Source organism: Mesocricetus auratus, unplaced genomic scaffold (assembly GCF_017639785.1).
Source record: "Mesocricetus auratus isolate SY011 unplaced genomic scaffold, BCM_Maur_2.0 Super-Scaffold_15014, whole genome shotgun sequence".
Taxonomy (NCBI): Eukaryota; Metazoa; Chordata; class Mammalia; order Rodentia; family Cricetidae; genus Mesocricetus; species Mesocricetus auratus.
This window is the reverse complement of record NW_024429186.1, coordinates 4,792,268-4,814,365: the sequence shown is the minus strand read 5'-3', so window position 1 is coordinate 4,814,365 and position 22,098 is coordinate 4,792,268. Positions and strand designations below refer to the sequence as shown.

General features: G+C 38.0%; 1 gene segment (V, D, J or C); it reads right to left on the bottom strand.

The window, feature by feature from the left end:
* Positions 1–11,743: 11,743 nt before the first annotated feature.
* On the bottom strand, positions 11,744–12,186 carry LOC101838841. The segment is given in 2 exon segments: positions 11,744–12,036; positions 12,141–12,186. Coding segments are annotated over 2 exon segments (339 nt in total).
* Between the last annotated feature and the right edge of the window lie 9,912 nt (positions 12,187–22,098).

Sequence of the window (22,098 nt, the reverse complement as noted above, 5' to 3'; positions counted from 1 at the left end):
TCAATGTGGATAATGTAGAGATTATGGAGACCAACGGATGTCACAGGTTCCCCTAGACTGTCAATGGTTCTGAGCTGCCCTGAGTCTAGGAATATTAATCTTCATGTTCTTTTGTTTCTTAAAGATCTGATGCTGCTCACTACATATATTAATCATGTCTGCCCTGAGTGATGATCTGCACGTTGTTCAGGTCAGATAACCTTACAAATCTGAAAAGTAACTTTAACAGGGCTGTGAGAGTAACTCTGCAGTTCAAGTTCTTGCCACACAAGACTGCTTGAGTGGGATCCAAACTCAGAATGTAGATCTTCATGAGTAGAAAAAAATCCAGGTTTGGCAGTCAACATGTTATCACATCTAAGTGAAATGGGAACAGAATATTCACTTTAACTCATTGATCAACCAGTGTAGTCAGTTGGTGGATTCCAGGTAGAGTTATGTAAAATATATTGCAGCTTGAAAGAGAGCATCATATATCAACACACACACAAACACACACACACACACACACACACACACACACACTATGAAAGAGAGAGGGAGACAGAAGTCCAAAATGACATTAGGGGCTATAAGGAAAAAAGGAAGTTAGAGAGAGCAAGAGAGTAGTGAAAGACATAAAGGCAGAGATGTGAGGAGAGAAAAAGTAAAATAAAGACAAAACCACAGATAACAATGGAAAATGTATATTTGAGTAGATATTTTGACCCTTCAAGCATTACTACACATCACACCTGTAGAGAGAATCCCTGAGTGTTATATGTAGCGGCAGCCCAGACACAGAGGAGTCCACCCCTGTTTACTTCTTGAAATGCTATTCCATTGCTAGAGCTTTGTGTGCTCTCAGCACCCCCTGCTGTTCTTGTACGCCTAGCAAGTAGTTTTGTGTCTCTGTGCCACATTACATACTGCACACAAATAAGTGGTCGTGTCCTGAGAGTTCAGTCTGTTTGTTTTCAGGTACAGGTTGTTCTTGGCATTCTCCCTGGAAATGGTGAATCAGTCCTTCACACATCAGAATAGTTGATGGTACTACTATAACTAATGTATGTGACCCACTCTGGCCCCTTCTCTGGAGCCTGACAAATCCCGTTCATCCAGTAGTCACTGAAGGTGAATCCAGAGGATGCATAGGAGTGTTTCAAGGACTTTCCATCCTGCACTAATCCTCCTCCAGACTCCACCAGATAAACCTCACACTGGACTCCTGCAAACACAGAGAACTCTGGTCAGAAAACTGCCACAGAATTTAATGTTTCTCTTGGTCCTGTCCTCACATCACAATTCCTCTCCACTAATTAGCTTTTAAAATAATGACAAGGAAATCCAAGTGTGATTGGTGGAGGACCCTTGATAGTCTGAGTGTTATTTTGGGAGTCATGAATAAAGAGAGACCAGGAGAAGAAATACAAGAAAATGGCTGGACAATGGGTGTGTATTTAGGGATTCTGTGTTGGTACGGGTGCTGAGAAGGAGCAAGGGCTCCCAGACCTATGGGGCAGATACAGGATGTGGAAGAGGGAAGAAATCATACGTTTTTGTTTCATGTATCTGTTAAAAACACATTTAATTGACAGTTACTAACCACCTGCTTGGTTCCAAGACATAGAAAACAAAGATGTGAAATACAATCAAGTCCCACCCAATAAGACACAGGCCTTGTGACCAAGAAGACTGAAGGGAGACCATCCGTAAATTCAGATATCAAGAGACCAGGAGAATTTGCTTCCAGTAGAAAAATTCAGTCAACCTCTTTCCAAGGGAAGAGGCATGGAGTGCAATTTATCATTTAGGATTAATATCAGTTTCCTGGTTCATTTATAATGTTGTATGAATATACCTTCTGCCTACATGCACTGTCAAAAAGAAGGATTCCAGTAAATGGATGGAGGGTGGGAAAATTTCTACTCAATAAACATTAAGCTTCTTTTTCTTTCCCATGTCCCATGTGCTGTCCTGTCACTCACATCAAGGACAAGGAATGAATAGGATTTGTTGATGAGAAGAAAAATGAGACTGACCTTTTGTTTGACTTTGAATTATTTCTATAAAATATAATCACAAGACTTACTTAAGATGAGAGAATTTCCAGGAATTCTGCATTCTATTGGTACTTCCTTTCGATAACATGGGTGGATACTGAATATACAGGGTTTTTCAATAATTTACTTATGTAGACATATAGACGGTCCTATAATATAATGTTATAATCTGTATAACATGTTGTTTATATTCTTGGTCTATAGTGACATTCTTGTGAATTAGGCCCTGCAGATACTGGTTCTGGTATATTTTAGGTTCAACCCAGTTTATTAGAGTTTTACTCTGCTTATCCCATTTCATAATCAGCCATGTAGTCTGGTCCTCATAGTGACACAGCACGACAGGCCAATGGGTCCTGTGTGTGCAGAATACTTTGGAGTTGTTCAAGTCATTGTCATGTATACCGATCTCAGGATTCTAATACTCTAGTCATTTTTATCCCCAAAACTTGCTCACACACTATTGGTGTCACTGAAAGAGTTTCCAGTTAAGTTACAGCCTCAGATGTACAGACTCTCTTTTCCTTTTTACATATTCTTCAAGTCCGTGATTCATTAACATGGAACTCACAACCCACACTGCTTCTCTGAGTGACACTTCTCCAGCTCACACATGACACACCAGGCTTTTTCCATTACACAGGAAGAGAGATTGTCAGAGAAGCAACTCTGGAGCGTGTGTAGGCAGCAACAGCACTTACTATGAAAATCATAGAACTCAATTTTCTGTATGAAGCGCTGATGAGAGATGGAACCAGGACTGGAGCTGACACCAGCTGGGATATGCACACTTGGGCTGAGAATTTGATAGGTTGAGGGTGCATGACATACTGAAGAAGAGTCATGACTTGATAATTGGGGTGCAAACTAACTTTTACCAATATGCAAATGTTTAACAAAAGTATTTTTCACAAATTATAGCCAAGCGTGTGTTTAAATTCCCTTGGTTTAGAAGAAGGGAATAATGGATGTTTCAGTTTCAAATCTGCCTTTGTAAACTGAGTTTTATAGAAAAAAAGTGCAGTTTCTCCATCACATGATCCAAAATCTAAGAGAATAAATTACAAGTTACTCAAAATTTACAAGGTTTGTCATTGATCTAAAAGACAACAAGTGTCATAATTTCAGACTTTTGAAATATTAATTGATACTCATCAGGCACAAACACACATACACACACAAAACACACACAAACACACACACACGGAAAAACAATTTGTTCTAATGTATGGCACATATATAATTGAATAGAATATGAAAGTAGAGAGACCTCTAGGGGATTTTCTTACCTGGAAGAGGAAAGCACATGTTGTGACCTGAAAACTCATTCACATTCAGCATAGTGCAGAACTTCCAAGCTTAGGAATTGAACCATGCAGTTGGTTATGGTAATCCCTACTGCGCCTTAGCGTCCCTGCTCGTCCTGGGTGTCCCTGCATGGAAGTTTTTGTGCAGATTCACACTGTAGTTTCCACACCATGTCTCTGGCACAGTAATGTATAGCTGTGTCCTCAGTTTGCAGATTGTTAATTCTTTATTTTTCCATTTTTTAAGACTTTTAGTTCCCAAAGTCCTCATTTGCTTCTGTCATGACAGTCCCGACTAAAAGACAAGTAGCCTAGGCTTCTGGAGGCTACAACCCCCAAAAGCAATTTCTGCACTAAAATTCCTTACAAACACTTTAAAACTAAAACCAAACTTCCCCCTAGCTAACATCATTATAAAAGTACGCATCCTGAAACCCAATAAAGCTTCAATAAAACCTTTCAGTGAGAAACCACTGAGCTATGATTTCACACAACCATATATTGCTTTAAACTTTGTTTAAGAATTATGTAAGCACTAAGAAATAAATGTAAACTCTGTACAACTGAACTATAGCAAAAGCAGGGATGGGGAAATAAACATATAACACATAACTTTTTATGTCACCAACAACATACACAAAGGACAGTCATAAATCCCAAATGAGGCTGTGGCTGTGCTCAGGATTCTAACCCTAAAAATAACCACAACACAAAATTAATTACAAAATCCCTTGATCTCAAAGCAGAAGTGCACAGCTACACCACACCTCTTATGAGAGAAGGTGGTGCCAGTGAGCATGGCACCACACTGTGAATAAATACAGATAGAGCAAAAGACAAGGAATACGGAATGACCATACAAGAAAAAGGTCTCAAATATTTTGTCATCAAAGAGGAACCTAGCTGCCATAGGGGAAAACACACAAACTAGAAACGTAAATCACAAACACTTTGATAGTTTATGGAAAAGAAATTTTTTGGTGTAAGATTGTTAGAAAAACTTTTTTGAACTTTCTTGGTAAGGGGAGCTTCGGAGAACAATTTGTTTAAAACCCCAGCTGCCTTCTTTTCCTTCCTTCCTTTATTCATTCATTAAAACTAAAGAAAACTTGGCTCTTGGAGGTGTCCCTACTGATCCTAATTCAGGATTGGAGAGCAGAATTATAATCTGTGCATCCATCACTCCATATTCATCCCAGGCACTTAAGCCCCTTTCCTTGAGGCTGGCACACCCAGCTTACAACATTGTTGGCTAATGAGAACCCAGAGACAGTTCCGGTGAGAGACAGGGTCTATGAGGGCTGTACCAGGCCATGTTCTGACACCTTCAGCAGCACCTGGGACAGAACACCTTGGGACAAACAACATCACCATCAGTCATACACCCATAATGATATGTCTGGTTCCCTCTCCTGAAACTATGCACACTTACATCTTGGAAAGTTCACCAGGCAGAGGAGCAGCATCAGGACAGGCATGCTTTGCCAGAGGTTCCAATGAGAATGGAATGGGGCTGCTCAGCTTTACCTGTGCTTTCAACCTGAGCCTGAAGCTAATTTGCATTGTGACAGCATCCTGCAAGGATAAAAGGAGGAACAGGGCAACATTTTCACTCTTCCCTGAAAATCACCTTGTAACTCTTAGAGGAACTGGAGATGGAAACTCAGGAACATTTTCCTATTATTGTCTGGATTTCCAATACCTGATGAACAGGAAATAATATGAGTCACACTACTAAATTTGGAAATGTTTATGCTAAGTGAATTCACATTTAGACAGTGCAGGAAGACAAGGGTACCACGTCATAAATGACTTTGTACAGTTCCATATATTCCTGAAGTTGATTTGTGGTCAAGTGGACTTCGTTGTGAACAGAAATCCTGATTAAGGGACAATTTAAAATTCATTTGCTTGGTGCCAGTGGAATCATTGTTATTCTCATCACCCATCTTGAAAATAAATTATGAGGAAGCAGCTCTCTAACAATATCATATGTAATTTCATGTGTTACCTGAGACTGATTTGCTTCCCAGCTATCGTGGCACAGTCTATTCACTTTCTTACTTTGGAAATCTGTGATTGGGGACCTAGATTTACTATCACTTGATTAATGCCAGTCTACCATACTGTATGGACATTTATCCCAGTACTTTAGCTTGTAACACAGAATAAAAACAGTTTCCCAAATGTGATTATTGCATAGATAAATTATGGGAAGCACAGCTGCTCTTTAAAATTCATAAAACACAGAATTATGAAACTAGGCTAGTGGGTTATGTTATCTAATGTAAAAATAAAACCAGGGAATGTGAAGTCAGAAGAGGAGGAAGAGAGGACAACAGACATTGATCACCATGGAGAACAATTTCCTCCATGCCATGGTAATGAAATCCACAGGGGGAATGAAATACAGAGCTTGAGCCAACCTGTTCAGTCAGCACTCAGAGAATGTCTATCTCCTGTTTGCTCCTGGAGACTTCACATCTGTGTCCTTTATTTCTTAGTGCATAATGTTTACTCAAAATGCCTGAGGTTGAGATTTGTTTAACCATTAGTGAGCCGGATATCCTGTTTAAGCTGTGATGGCCTGAGTGCTATGAGTGCTGTGTTCGCTAATGCTTGATGCTCTGAATGTTAATTGAATATTTTTGTGATGTTATTCTCTTCATGTTTCATCTTGGGATTATCTGATATTTTCATTGTGGTAACAATAATCTGGAAAGGAGTATTACAAACATAAATCCACATAGCCCATACTATATTGAAGATGTTGGCACAAATCTTCTTATTCAAGTACTTGTGTCTGTGAGTACTCTGGAAATAGTCTGCATCAAAATTCAGTACTCACTTGTTCCTTCAGTTTTCCTTTCCTTGAGCTCCGTAATGGAAGTAAGTATGCAAAAGTTATTTGCAAATGTATGGAGTTCATAGTAAGAGCGAGCATTCTGTGTAATTATCTTCTATCCTTAGGTGTTTTATCAACCATTTGTGTACTTATGTTTGGTGGACACATAGATACTCACTCATGACAGTACCAGCTTGGATTTTATGTTGTGGTAAGAACTTTGTCAACATAATACAAACTAGTGTCCTCAGGAAACAAGTGAATTCACTTGAAAAACAATGCCTCTATCAGTTTGTTTTGCAAGAAAGATTGTGGGGTGATTCTCTTGATCAATTATTTATGTGGGACGGTCCAGGCAGAAGAGGGTGGTACCATCCATGGGAATTTGTTTTTGGGTTGTGTTAGAATGTATGCTGAACAACCATGGTGTGAAGCTTATAGGCAGAGTTCCTTCATGGTTTCTGATTCAGTTCCCTGCTTCAGGTTTCTGCCTTGATTTCATGTCCTGATTTTCCTCATAATGGACATAGGATTGCAGAGGACATAATCCCTTTCCTTCCTGTGTTGCTTTTGATCATGTGATTGGTCTCATCTATAGAAAACAAAAGTAGGATAAACTTTAAAGTTTTCTGATAAAAGGATGTGTGGTCAGTGACAGTCTGCAAAACTGCAAACACAGATACACAAACAGGAATGTATCCAAACACTCACACACAATCACATCAACATTAAAAAATGGGTTTTCACTAGTAGATGAACTGAGTTTTTTTTCTTTTTGCAGGTTCAATCTTGTTGGCCTGAACTATGTAAACCAATCGGACATTGAAATATGAGAGATTTTCTTGTCACTGTCTTCCTAGTGACTGGATTAAAGTTGTATACCCATGTTCCCAACTGTCACATACAGAATTTTAAAAAAATTGTTAGTTGATTTGCACAGGATATATATATATATATGTATATACATATATATATATATACATATATATGTGTGTGTGTATGTGTGTATTTGTGTGTGTGTAAATATATGTGTAAAATGTGTAAGCATATGTGTATAAATGTGGAATGCATAAAACTATGGGTGAACAAGAAGTACCTAGGTTGCTTAGATATTTTGTGGGAAAAACCATTCGTTCTGGTGTATGAACACAAAAGTTGAATAGAATATGACATTAGAGGGTCCTTAAGATGATATCCATGGGTGGCAGAGGAAACCACAGGTGCTAATATTAACACACATGTTCATTCAGAATAGCCCAGGATTTCCTAGTTTCTGAAGCAACCCCATAGTCGTCACAGGAATCACTATTAGACCTCATTTCCTCCTGCTGATCCTGAGTGTCTCTGCAGGGAGGTTTCTGTTCAGGCTCACACTGGAGTTCCCTCACCGTGTGCCTGGTACAATAGTATATGCCTGTGTCCTCAGTTTGCATACTGTTCAGCTTTAGGAGAACTTGGTTCTTGGATGTGTCCCTGGTGATGCTAATTCGGGATTGGAGAGCTGAATTATATTTTGTGACTCCATGATTCCATATTACTCCCAACCACTCTAGACCCTTTCCTTGAGGCTGGCGGACCCAGTGAACACCATGGTTGTTTAATGAGAAACCAGAGACAGTGCAGGTGATAGACAGAGTCTTTGAGGGCTGCACCTGGCCAGGTTCTGACTCCTTCAGCTGCACCTGGGACAGGACACCTGGGGAAAAACAAAATCACCATCAGTCATACATTCCATAGTGACATGGCTAGGTTCCTCTCCTGAAACCCTGTACACTTACAGCTTGGAAAGGTCACCAGGCAGAGGAGCACCACCAGGACAGCCATGCTCTTCTGGAGGCTCCAGTGAGAAGGAGATGGGGCTGCTCAGCCTAGGCCTGGGCTTTCAGCCTGTGTCTGAGGCTGCTTTGCATTGGGGGAGGATCCTGAGAGGATAAAATGAGGCACAGGGCAAGGTTTCCACTGTTATCATGTGTTTCTTAGGGAAAAAGGACATGGAAACTTAGGAAATTTTTCATTGTTCTGTCTGGACTTCCCATCCTTGATGAACAAGACATAATATGAGTTACACAATGAAGGACTGGGGTGGGAAAATTTGAGTTCACATTAATGATGTGCAGACAAATGAGAGTACCACATCTTCAATTCACTCTTATATCCCTATGATTTCCATCAGGGGGTTGAAATTTAGTCATATAATGCACTCTGGGCTATCAATCATGTGAAATCCAGAATAAAAACCTACTATAAATGTTTTCTCTTAGTGATGGTTAAGTTAATCAGGCTCTTAAGACTCAACTACAAAGGCCAACTTTTCAGAAGCAATTCATAATCATTTATTACATATGATATAAATGTTTTTCTGTCTATCTGTCTCTGTGTATATATATATCATCGTCTCTACAATTTGAATCACATTACAAAATCAGATTCCTAATTATGACTGTTGCATTGGGAAGGGATGTGAGAAAAGGTGGCATGCAGGCAGGCTCATGGCTTATGTTAAGTGAAGAAATACAAATACAGGGAACCCTAATGGCTAACAAGAATCGAAGAACAGGCATGCTTGATGATGGGAACTGTTTTCTTAGTGGGATTTCCTCCATGCCTTGGTGATGCAAATCATCAGGGAAGGAAGGAGAGTAGCTCTAAACAACTGGTTCAGTATGGACCCAGAGAATATTCTCCACTTCTTTCACATTGGACAGCCTACATGTTGTGTCCCTTATTCCTCTTGCATAATCAATAGAGGCAGGTCCTACAACTGGCACTATGTGTGTGTCAATCATGAATTTATTATGATATAGCTATAAGTGTGATAGCCTCATTATATTGTGGAGACTTATTTTAAATCCACTGATTTTGCAAAGAAATAAGGCAAGTATAATTTAACGTATTCATAATTTAAAATATATGATAGAACATAATTAACAATTATTCCTCAAAGCAAAACTGTTATGAAAAAGAATTATCAAATGTCAAAGATCCATCTTATGTCTAATTAGAAACTGCTTATAATAATCTTAAAACATATAACTGTCCTTTAATAGCAGCTACAAATATGTCAAAATACAATAAACATAACTTTAACAATTTTTGTTAATAATTAAGACAGAGTGAGGAAATAAGAAACCCATGCCTATGCCCAAGAGATATATAATAGTATAGCATCTGTGTGCTTCTTTGGGACAGAGAAGTTTGGCATGACCTGCTAGGACAGAAAACTAATGCTTATAATCCCTGCCTGACAACCATGCCTATTTCTCACTCCTGTCTAACTATGGACTGTTCAGCTCTTTACTGGACTAATAACGTGATTTAGCCAGGCTAAGTAAAACAGCTTTGCAGAGTTAAACAAATGAAACATAAAAGAATGCAATGCATCTTTGCATCATTAAACTAATATTCTATGACTTAAACAAATGTAAGAAATCATAAACTAACATTATACACAATGAGGGGTAATACTTCGTGGCAGCATCATGTAAGCATTACTGGCTGTTGACAAATGGATTCTTATAAAACTATATAATAGAAGTTTTTTACTTCAGAGGGTGAAAGTTCAGTGGCTACCATGAAATCCAGTATTATGAAGTAACATATTATATAAGGTTTATGTAAAAAATCGGTGAAATATGGACAACTGCTCAAAAATGTTTCAAGCTACTGTAGCTTATTTTGTGTTTCATAAGTAAGAACTACCTCAGCATTGTTTGAGATTTAAGGGAAAAATGAACAATGGGCAATCTTGTCCAGGATGCATCTCCACAATTTACAACACAGTCAACTCTGATGAAAAATAAAGTAGAAGACACAGTGTCTGTGCAGTTGTTATCATTAGATATCTTCGCAGAAATAGCTAGAAACCTGGAGAGTCAAACAATCTGCATGTTCCCATCCCAATGTTTCTATCAATTCCAGATCACTCCACAATGTGATAGGAATAAACAATGTCTTTACAGTTTCTCTGTAGGATCTCAATAGGAAAATAGATTTGCCATCCAGGTTCTATATCAATGATTATCCTGACTGTCCTTTCTAGTCTTAATATATCCAGGGACATCCTATTCTCTCCCAGGACCATGTGTTTGTGAACTGTTATCCTGCCTCTGTGGACATCTACCCACACGATCCTAATGTGTGTGTGTGTGTGTGTGTGTGTGTGTGTGTGTGTGTGTGTGTGTGTGGCCTGAAGGTAAGAAGAGGTCGAAGAATGCCTAAAACCTCAGGTTTTCTCATGCTGATAATGGCAGGAGTTTGGCTGCTCATCCTCTTTGCCGAGGCAGACCCCACTGCAGAGATGCCCCAAATGCAAATAAAAAATGGTATGCTCACATGACAGCGGCCATTACAGCAGATGAAAACTAATATCCAACAGGTTGATCTACCAGAGAACGTTTCATCTGGTGGGTCAAACTTCCTAGGCAAAGACGGTGCAGTTATTGCCTGTGGATATCATTTGTTTCAGTATCTTCAAAATATTTTGCAAAACTTTAAGTGAAGAAACAATAAACCCTGCCTAATCTTCTTGTGATTTCCCAATTAACCTGATTCCTAAAGCTGATACACAGAGGTAAAATGAAATTTACAGACCAATTTCCTTTACACATGTAGGTGAAAACTTTATTAATTAAACACTTGCAAATCTAACCCAACAACACATCAAGAAGATCATACACCTTGACAAAGTTGGCTTCCTTGAGATGCAGGGCTGGTTCAACTTATACAAATTCATAAATGTAATCTACACATATACAGACTGAAAGACAATAATCACATGATCATCTCAGAGGTAGAAAAGGTCTGTGACTAAATCCAAGACTCATTAATGATAAAATTCCTGCAAAGATTAGGGACACAAGTCCAACTTTGGGAACAGTAGATGGCAATAAAATGTGTTTGAAAAGTGTGTGACTCTATACAAACATATTTTTCTGAAATATTCAGTTTGTAAACATCACATAATGAATAATGATGAGGTGATGTATTAATGAACTCTATAAGAAAAAAAGCACAGCTGGGTCACATCTGAACTGCAGTGCACAGTTCTCAGGAAGAGTAAAGAGGGAAGGTTCCAGATTTTCTAAAGTTGATGATTTAATGATGTTGGCTGCACCTATCTCTGGGTTTTCCCTTAAACAAGCATCTGTGAGCCTTATCATCATGATAAGATGCAGGAGTATACATGAACTTCCTTATGTGATTTCAGTGACCATGTCAGGGTCTGTTATATCATCACTGCTGTCAGTTTGCATCTGTTCGTGGGGGACTGTGACTCATATTTTTAAAATAATACACGAAAATGTGATGTTTTGAGGACATTGGTTCCCTTCAGAAAAAAATATGTAGAGAGAATTCAGGGGACATTTTAAGAAAAATTTCAGCCCAGACATCTGATGGGGATGCTTTATCTAATCATGTATGTGTAACCTCCAGGCATGAACCTGAGTTCTGAGTGTGCTGTGTGTCCCCTGGTGACCAGGAGCAGCCTCACAGCGATGTTTATGTCTTGGTTCACACTGAGATCCCCTCACTGTGACTCTAGTACAGTACTAAGTGGCTGTGTCTTCAGCCTTCACACTGTTCATTTGCAGGTACAGAGTGTTCTTGACATTGTCTCTGGAGATGGTGAATTGGCCCTTCATGGATGATGCATATGTTTTGGTACTGCCATCATAGTTAATAACTCCAACCCACTCCAGCCCCTTCCCTGGAGCCTGGTGGACCCAGTTCATCCAGTAGTCACTGAAGATGTATCCAGAGCCTGCACAGGAGAGTTTTAGGGACTTTCCAGGCTGCACCAAGCTACCCCCAGACTCCACCAGCTTCACCTCATACTGGACCCCTGCGAACACAGAGAATCCTGTCAGTAAACTGCCAAAATAGGTTACTATTTGCAGAACTCATGTACACAAACATACACAGTGCCTATTCTTCTCCATAAATTACCTTTTAAAAGAGCAACAAGGGAAACCAAAATCAGCCTCAAATCCATCATGTGAACTGTGTTCAGTGCTGAACACTGAAAGTGAAGACCTAGGAATCCAGGCCTGGGCTCCTTTTCCTGAGCTGTAGGGTAAGTTCTGGGCTGGTTTTCATGAGAAGAGAGAGGCCATATTTGCATATCTTCCTACTATATAGCAAGCTCTGTAGTGGGTGCCTAGAGATGAAAGATCCTAGTTTGTTTGTAAATGTGCTTGGGATAGTGTGGCAATAAAGACAATGGTTGGAAATGTTTATATCATATTAAGGTATTCTCATTGGTAAACACTAAGTATCATCTATTTCATTTATACTCGCAAACAAAAGATACATTTGATTGTTACTTTCTCCCCAATTCTCCATGTTGTAGATCATACATGGCAGTGGACATTGCTTTGTTAGGTGCTCTGTAGCTCTTTTCTGCAAGCATTGACCCTGTTGTGTGGACTTCAACCTTGATGGATATACACTATCCCTGTGTACTGCTGTCTAATGAGGTTATGAACCCCTTTTTTGTGAGAAGGTTAATTTAATGGCAAGGTTATTATAGCTAAATATAGGAAGAAATGTTACTCCTGATGAAACAGGACCTGCAGAGGATAGAAAATAAGAACAACAAATGTCACAAAATTAGAAATGTGAGTTTCTATTGAGCAGTCCAATAGACTGTGGCCTAGGGTAATCACTAAGAGAAATATATTAGATTCAGAAGCCCGGCTGACTCAGATTCTTTTAGTATGTTTGTTCGAAGATGTGTTTACAAGTTTTGGAGTGCCTTAGCACTGAAACAAAACTTTAAGAATGATTTAAGTTTAGGTGAAAAAGTTTTTATTAACAGTTTAAAGGTGAAAAAACTTGGCCAATAATCTGAAGTTTGGAAAGGGACATAGTAGAATGAGAGTCACATTAATGTCCGGGAACAACAAAAAAAGAGTGGCCAGTTATTATCGGATTACGTGCCTTTCTTGCTAGGACTGGTTGGTGACCAGAGGTGATGATAAATTCCTTGTACCAATTTCTGTCCTTACCTTACTTATATAATATATAAAATATATGCACATAAATATATCTGTGAATAAGTGGTGATGCACCATGAAGATTTAAAATAAAGCTTTTTTCATATATAAATTTAAGGTTCGTGATTCTTCTAAATTTCCTACAAGATTGTCTTTTGAGAAAAATAATAAAAACATTGGAGCTTTCTTTGTAACTGCAAAACACAGCCTGCCAGTAAAAGGATGTCTTGCTTGCATACACACTGTTAATCTACAACGCATTGCTGACATATGATTATATGTGTGTTATTGGGACTATTTGTTTAGCATATGAAAAAATAAAGGGTTAACATGTAATGCATATGGAAAACATGCTATTTTTTGCTTGTATTCATAGTATTCATTCACAAGAACTATAGGGTGTAAACACCTGGTAAATTTTTTATTGATGGAAAGAGTCTACTGGGAAAGGTAAGCTGTAAGGAAAAGAATAAAGACACAAGGGAATGAAAATACCAGGAAAGATGCAGAAGGAGAGTCAGTAGGAAGACAAGAGATATGTAAGGGAAGCTTATACATAGAAGTATGAAAAGAAATAAAGAACTGAGACAGAAGCTGAGATAAAGACCTTAAGAGAGAGAGAGAGAGAGAGAGAGAGAGAGAGAGAGAGAGAGAGAGAGGGAGGGAGTGTATGTGTGTGTGTGTGTGTGTGTTTGGGGGATGTGTTCTTTCCCTTTTAGGTCAGGCTCAGAGAGTTAAATTTTGCTCCCCTCACCAGCTCTAGATAATTAAGTTTTATTACCTTCAATAGAAAAATCAGGGTTTTTGGTCTGCCAAGTTGGTAGGCTTCCAGTCAATCCCTGAGTTGATGGAGGCTGCTCCTCAGGGAACCAAAACTGGGGTAGTAAACACACATTCTAAGCAGATTTCTGTGGTGGATCTGGGCTAGAAGACGTAATGTGACAGTAACATGATAGATTTCAGTAAATCCTGGAGTATATTAACGGCAGGGACACTGGTCTACAAAGGAGTGTTTGTAGGGAGGAAAGGGGAGGGAAAATGGTGTAATTATAAATATAATAAAAAATAATTTACTGTAATCTGAAAAAACAATAAAAAATACCAGTCACACTCTAGAAAGCTAGAGATCTCATTGCTCCTTTGACCCCAATAAAGCAACCAATTTCATGGACCACACAGCTATGGAATTCTCTTTCCCTCCATTGTCTAGACAACCTTTGATAGACTACTGAACAAGATGAACTGACAAAAATCTATATATTGACAATATCAATGATCTGATTTAAGAGCAGGAAAAGGAGTAAAGCAATTACTTATTAAGAAGAAGCTGTGAATTGCCAAAGCCACTACACAAACATCAGCAACTATCATTCAACAGAATAAAGGAAATTAAAGAAAGATTATATCACCTTGTATCTGGTGGAATGTTAGCACAGCATATGTGCTCATTACTTTGAGTTTATCGTTGAGTTCCCACACAAACATGTGTAAAATGAAACACTTTAAAACTAACTGTCTGATATCTGAGGCATCAGTGTATTTTCTACAATAAAATAGGTACACATATTTACTTTTATAGTGTGTTAAAATTGAGAAAAATTTCTGTACTCTAGTACTTTTTAAATAAAAGTATAGCTATTTTCTCTCCTTTCTTTGGGATCACCCAATGGGCAGGTCTATTGGTAAGAAGTAGGATTTTTCCAGTCAATCACACGAGACATAAGCTCTTGTCTCACCAACGCAGGATCTCAGGTCTTAAGTTTAATTTCCAGTTCTTTTTGATGCCTTGTCACTTTGTTTTAGAAAATGAATGGCATTTCAGATTATAAACCCTCACTATCCACTACCTGGGCTTTATGTGAGCTGTTACGAAGAAAACAAGACACTAGGTATGGGTAGCAAGTTTCAATGAACCCCTCAATTCATTTGAAACCGCCAGATCTGGTTTCTTGTCACATTTATCTGACTGTTCTAGAACATCTACATCTTGGATGCTAATTACACAGTTGAAGCAACAGGTATCCTTCTGAATTTAAAAATTGTATGAATCATGTATCTCAGGGACTGTGAGACCTGATTATATTTCAGTGCAAGTAAACATTCTGTATTCTAATTTCATTCATATTGCTGTGATAAAATATGTTGGCTAACAGAAACTGAATGATGAAAGAGCATATTTGTCCTATAATTCTAGGTTGTACAATGAATGTGGGAAAATAGGGCAGTAACATGAAGCGCATAGTCACATCCGTAGTTAACAGTAGAGCCAGAATGAATGCATGCATGCTTATGTGTGATCAGCCTCTATGTACACTTATACAATCCATCTTCCTAACTTCAGTAAATGCTCAGTTTGCATGCAACTTGTAGCAACAATTAACACAATTAAGACAGTTCCCTTACAGTTTGACCTGGTGTAGAATGTTCCTGATCATGACTGAAGCTGATTAGAGCTATTACATTTGATTCCTGTGCAGAGTAGTAGAGTCAATACGACTATGAATATATGTTCAGGGGATAACGATAATCTGTAAAATCATTCTTGGATAATTCTCAAGAGCAGAAATTTGACCTTATTTCTCATTTACATTACAATTCAGAAGCAATTTCTAAGATTTCATGGGAATTACATGTTGAAATAATGTGTAATTAAAAAATATTCAAAAACATAAATTCAGTTATAGTAGAAACACATGCTCACACCAATATCAACATGGAGATATTTGTATAAGCTTTATTAACTGGCAACACTACATTCTGAATCTTGCATGAAGTGCAAAATTGGAAAATTTACCCATAAAATGAGAATGGACTCATAGTAGTTTTGTTCCTGTCCTTGATGCCTTCAACCTCTTTCTCAGTCTTCAGCTCAATGGCTTTGCCATCTCATATCCAGCATAGCTGCCTGCTCTATCAAATTTCTGACATACTCAGGATGTGAGGTTGTCACACCGTGCTTTGCACAGCAATAGATGGCTAAGCCTTTAGATGTCAATAGTGAGATACATGTGGGCTATGCTTGAGGATATGATCCCAGTCATGGAGACCTGTCTCTGTAAATTTCTGTGCATATTACATGTGGCCACCACTAGACCTCTTTCACCCCATTCACTCCAGCTCCCTGTCCAAGCCTGTACTTTACCCCATGCATATCACAGCTGGGAAAATTGTAGTCAGAAGTTTCATAAGGGACAAGTTTGATATGGGTTCACTTACATGATGATGTTTACTGGTAAGTCCTAGATAAGCAGGCTACACTACATGTAGGCACAGAGGTTAGGTATAGAGTAAGTGATTGGGGAGGGTGGTGGAGGATCTCCCTATGAAAACAGTTATGAGTGGGTTCAACAATGGGACAGGAAGATCAAAGGAGGAGGCATATTGGAGAGGGCTTGAGGGCATGAACACAGGGAAGGAAAACTAAAACTAAAGGCCAATTGAAAGTTCATACTTTCCTCAGGAAAGTTACTCAGGATCAAAAAATAACAACAGTTCATATTGGTTTTGCTTTTGAACCTTCAGGGAAAAACAAAAACATGGTGTGTTCCCCATATTTAAATGGAAAACATTTTAAGTGAGAGAAAGGAAGCCATGAAGATGTGAAAAAAGCCACCTTGTTGGCAACTCTCTGTACCTGTTCCTTGGATTACTATAATTAGTGATTTGTGAGCACCATGTGGTGATTTAAAGCCCCCCAAAGTGTTGCTGGCAGTGATATAATTGAGTATATAGAAGTTTATTTACTGAATATTTATTTCTAGAACTTCTGTAATAATTCCCTTTTATAAGAATTGCAAGTGTTAATTTCGTTTGTAGTCACCATTACTTGACATTTACTTTCTGGAAGAAATACATCTGATTTGATTGAAATGTATTGAAGACACATTTTACATTTTCTTCTCCCTGGAATCTAAGAAAATTGAACATTATATCATATCTTTTTCAGAGAAACATCTGTGGTTAATTTTTCTATATGATGGTTTTATTATTTGTTTTTGTGGGTTAATGTTTTGGTTTATTATTTATTCTAGCTAATAATCCATCAAACACACACTTTACAATGATTTTCTCTTGTTTTCTTGTAAACATTTTAAAACATTCAGTACCATGAATCATCTAGTAATGCCAAATTAGTTATGATTTCAGTTTTCTTCTGAACTGGGTAATGTTTAGACAATAAATAGCTACAAACCCTACCAATGTGTCTAAAGTGGAATCTTTAATCACTGTTGGTTGGAGAGTTAAGGCAGACAAAATTGAAATCAGTATGAAGATTTCTCAAATAGGAAACAATTAAAATGCTGATGTAACCCACAGAGACATCTGATGTGAACAATTGGGAGCTCTTGGACCTAAGATTGATGGTTGGAAGGCCAGCAGCTTGAATGTGGTTATCAGTGAGGAGGCCTAGGCAATCTATGGATCCTTGATAAGTAGATCAGTGTTATACCTGTCATACAAACGGACTTTGGGTGCCCATCCCACAAGGACAGATGTTCTTCCAATCCGGACTCTTTGAGCTGGGCCTAGGCCATGCCCTGGACTAAAGGACAAAATCTGGATATCCCCCTATGGAGGACCTCAACATCCTTCGGGAACAGAGTGGTGATTCGGTAGGGGGCTGGGATCCTTTTGGGGAAGCAGTTAAGGAGTGGAGGGAGAAGGAACTGGGATTGACATGTGAGGCAAGCTTGATTCTAATTTAAAGAAAAAAGACTTAAAAAACATATTCACAATAATTATGGTATACAGTCAGCCTAGATTTTCATTAACTGAAATTGAAAATTAGATATCAGGTAATGTTAAACAGATGAATTGTATTTGAATGTAAAGAAAAGGAAATCAATTTTCTGGATAAATAGTAGAACCGGGAAACATTTCTGAGACAGGTAATCCAGGCTCAGAAAGACAAACATTACATCTTCTAATTCATATTTAAACTGTTATAAATTTTCTGATTCATGGGTTTTAAATTATTATAATTCTACATACACAAATAACTTCAGAAGAATTTATAACAGGTATGCCTAACATGCATTTTGAATAGTTTTATAAAATAATATTTTGGAACTTTTCATGCATGTGTGTAATGATAACCTCACTTTCCCTACTGTTGATAATTACAGGATAGTTTACACCTGTTAGTGTTAGTTTTAAATTATTTTAGGGTTGGATTCGGAAGGAAGTATTCAAACTTGAGCATCTCTTTCAGATAAGTTTAGGATTTAGATGGAATAGATATGTTTAGTTTAAAATATAAGTAGATAACATCTCGCTTATCACGTTCTATGTTGCATATGTTTGAGATTTTTTACAAGTTTAAATCTTTTCTTTAGGCTAAAAGGGGAATTGTAGGGAGTAATTTTACATATATCTAAGAGCTGACCACTCTCATGTGGGTGTGTTCACAGGTACTTAGAACATACAGTGGTAAATAGAGTTAGGGAGGGTGGAGACTCTCTCTTTGGGTTTTAGTTTCAACCTGGAGTGCAGCATGTGGACCTTTGGTTATCACCTTTCTTGGCTTTTCATGTAAGTGATTTCTTTTTCAATAAATATCACAGGACATTCCTAAATTTGTGTAGTTTAATATTTCTACTTCAATAACCCACTCCTTCAATACCACCCAAAACTTCCTGGAACCATAAATAGTTCTCCCTTACAAGTTAATGCCCTCTTTTCTATTAACTGGCAATTCAGCATGGAGTCCAATCAGTTCTATAATACTCACCTGTGTATAGGGCCATGCTCTAGGGTATGGACAACGTTTCAGATTACAAACCATACCACAAACAAGAGGTAACCCAGATCCAGAAAGACAACCCCACATGTTATTTCTTACTTGAATCCTTCTCTGGTATATAACTTGAAGTAACCACAGAAGAAAACAACACAGAAATGGACTATGACCTTTGTTGCCTTCCAGAACTTAAAAGTAAAGTCTCATTGTTGATGACAACACACTGTGGACAAAGGACTTGGAGGAATCTCTCTGCCACAGACCTGGAAGCCTCTTCCCCCAAGGACAAGCTCTCTTAGCACTAGAAGTTTCTGAGCAAACTGCTTTGAAAGAAAAGCAGTCAATAGACACATTAAGCCATGACACCTGTAAAGGACAACAAGAACTGGACCTGCAAGACAGTTGTAATAGTGACAGTTTTATGTATCTACTATCAGCTGTCACATTGGTCTTAAAGCCTGCTCAGTCAGAGGGAAGTATGTCTCGCAATAAAGGTAACAATGTGCCTGTGACAGGAAAGGTTACAGAACACACTAGTACAATTACCATAGACAAATATAACTTCTTCTATTCTATTTTTATTTAGCAGGTTCATTCATGAAACATATTCTGATTATGGTTCCCACCCTAACCCCTTCCAGGTCATCTCCACATCACCTCCCAACCAAACCCATAACCTTCTTTGCTCTCTCTCAGTATAAAAGAAATCAACATCTAAAAATAATAAACTAATTCAAAACACAATAAACCTTAACGACCTTACTAGGACAAAGCAAACAAACAGAAAAGAGGAACCAAACAATAGACACAAGAAACAAACAAGACACAGAGACAGACACCTTCTCGCACATAGAGAAATCTAATAAAAACAAAAGTGGAAACCAAAATATATGAGTGAAAGACATGTAAGGAAAGAAATTTCTGTGACAAAACATTATCAAAAAAATAACTCCAAAAATTCTACTGAGTTGTGTGTGTGTGTGTGTGTGTGTGTGTGTGTGTGTGTGTGTGTGCATTTGTTGGCCTCTACTGCTAGACACAAATCCTGTCCATAAGAGGAGTTTGTGTTACCAGGTATACTATTAGGGAAGAAATTACGTTTCCCTCTGCAAGTGGTCATCAGTTGGAAATAACATCTGTGTTATGGATGGAGGCTCATGTCCGCATCCCCTCCCAGCACTAGGGACACATCTGTCCCTGTGCATGAATTCATAGTCTTGTTGAGTGCTCATATGTCCCAGTCCTTGTCTGCTTAGAAAGCATGGTTTCCTGGGTGTCCTCCATATCCTGTGCCTCTCATCAGCAGGATACACTGAACCCTGAAGGAAGGGATTTGATGAAGATATTTCCTTCAGGACTGAGTGTTTCAAGGTCTCATATTCTCTGCATATTTTCCAGTTATTGGTCTCTTCATTTGTTCTTGCCTGCTGCAAGAGGGAGCTTCTCTGGCTGAACAAGACACTGATCTATGTATGAGTATAGCTGATTTCATTAGGAGTCATTTTATTGCTGTGATCCTTTAACAGAATGCTAGTATTTGTTTTCCCTTAGCTATCTGGACTATGTAGGCTCCGGTCCTTGGGTACATTCACATATACATCATATTTACATTTATTTAAATTACCAAGCAACTCATGGACAAAACAATCTTATATCAAATAAGAAGTTATCAAAAACCTTTCAATTAAAATTATTGGTTACAGTTTCAAACCTATGGAGTCCACCTGAAATACAATCAGATCAGTTAGTTAGTCCTATAAAAAATCTCTGTGTGGTACAAAAGCAGAAATGTAAACAGCAACTTAGCAACAAACACTTTAACTTAGAGTGAAGTCATATCTGTGTGACACAAATAGAATTTCTATCTCTATTCCAAAACATATATCTTGATATCCTCTCACCCCATCAAAGTTTTTAAACTGCAGCTGGAGAGTATTTCAGAGATCCACAACAGATAAACATGCAGTTAACAAGTTACTCTGGGAAGCCCAACAACACTGGATACATCTTCAATGCAAACTCTACACCTAAGTCCCAGGTACAATTCTGGCAGTGGTGACAGAAAGACTAAGATCTAGAGGACCAGGATGCCACTGTGAGATGGTATCTTCTAGACAGGGCAGGGATTATGCACCCATGAAATCTCAACAAATTTGCTACATAAACTAGATATTAGTAATAGACAGAGAAGCATCTCAGGTTCCAAACCATAAATGATGAGGTATATGTAATAAGTGCCTGCTAAAAGTGAGAGAATCAGTTGTCTATAAGGGCAGTCTCCTTGATAAGTTATTGAATCCAGGGGTCTGCTGTGTACATATGTACATATACATAATGATAATTGGTCTTAAAAGTGAAAATATAAAGAAACATACACACATGTAAAATATTAATTAAAGATGAAGCAGCTATGAACTTGAGAAGGAGGAAGGGATGGATATGAAAGGCATTTGAGTGGGAATATTAATGTGTACAATTACATAGAAAATATCAAGACCCTTTTAATTAAAATATTTTATTTTAATTTTTAAAACAATCTTTTTAAATACCAATCCCAGTTAAATTCAACAAGGAAATCTCCTTTCACACTGAAGCTCAGGGTGAATGTTCTGAGTTCAGTGTTGAAAACTAAATGGAAAGTCTGGGAACACAGGGCTGGACTCCTAAGCCAGAGCTACATGGTCAGGGCTGGGCGATTTACCATGAGCATAGGGAGCTCTTTTCTGCATTTCCTGCTGCAGAATGAGTTCAGTGGTGGAAGCATTAGCCAGGAATGTCTCGATCAGAGGAAGGAGACAAAGTGAGCAATCGGGAAATATTTAAGGAATTATCTATCATTTGTTACATATCTGTGATAAAATCCATAGTCTTATTTTATTTTGCTTTTGACAACAGACACCCCTCTGTCTTATTTGTGTCACAGCTCCATTATAATAAAGTTTTGATGACTTTAAAAGAAATAGAAATTATTTATAAATACTGAATCCTCATATTAAATTGAAGGAATTGTTTTCAAGGAGGTAGTTTGGTGCTGATTCATAAAAATCAACTGGTGTGTGATACTCACTTTTGAAAAATAAAAAAATATTTAATTTCTATATATTACATTTCTGTAAATATCTTTGAAAATTGTGAACTTGTTTGTTATTTTTCTTGTCTGGATTGGACT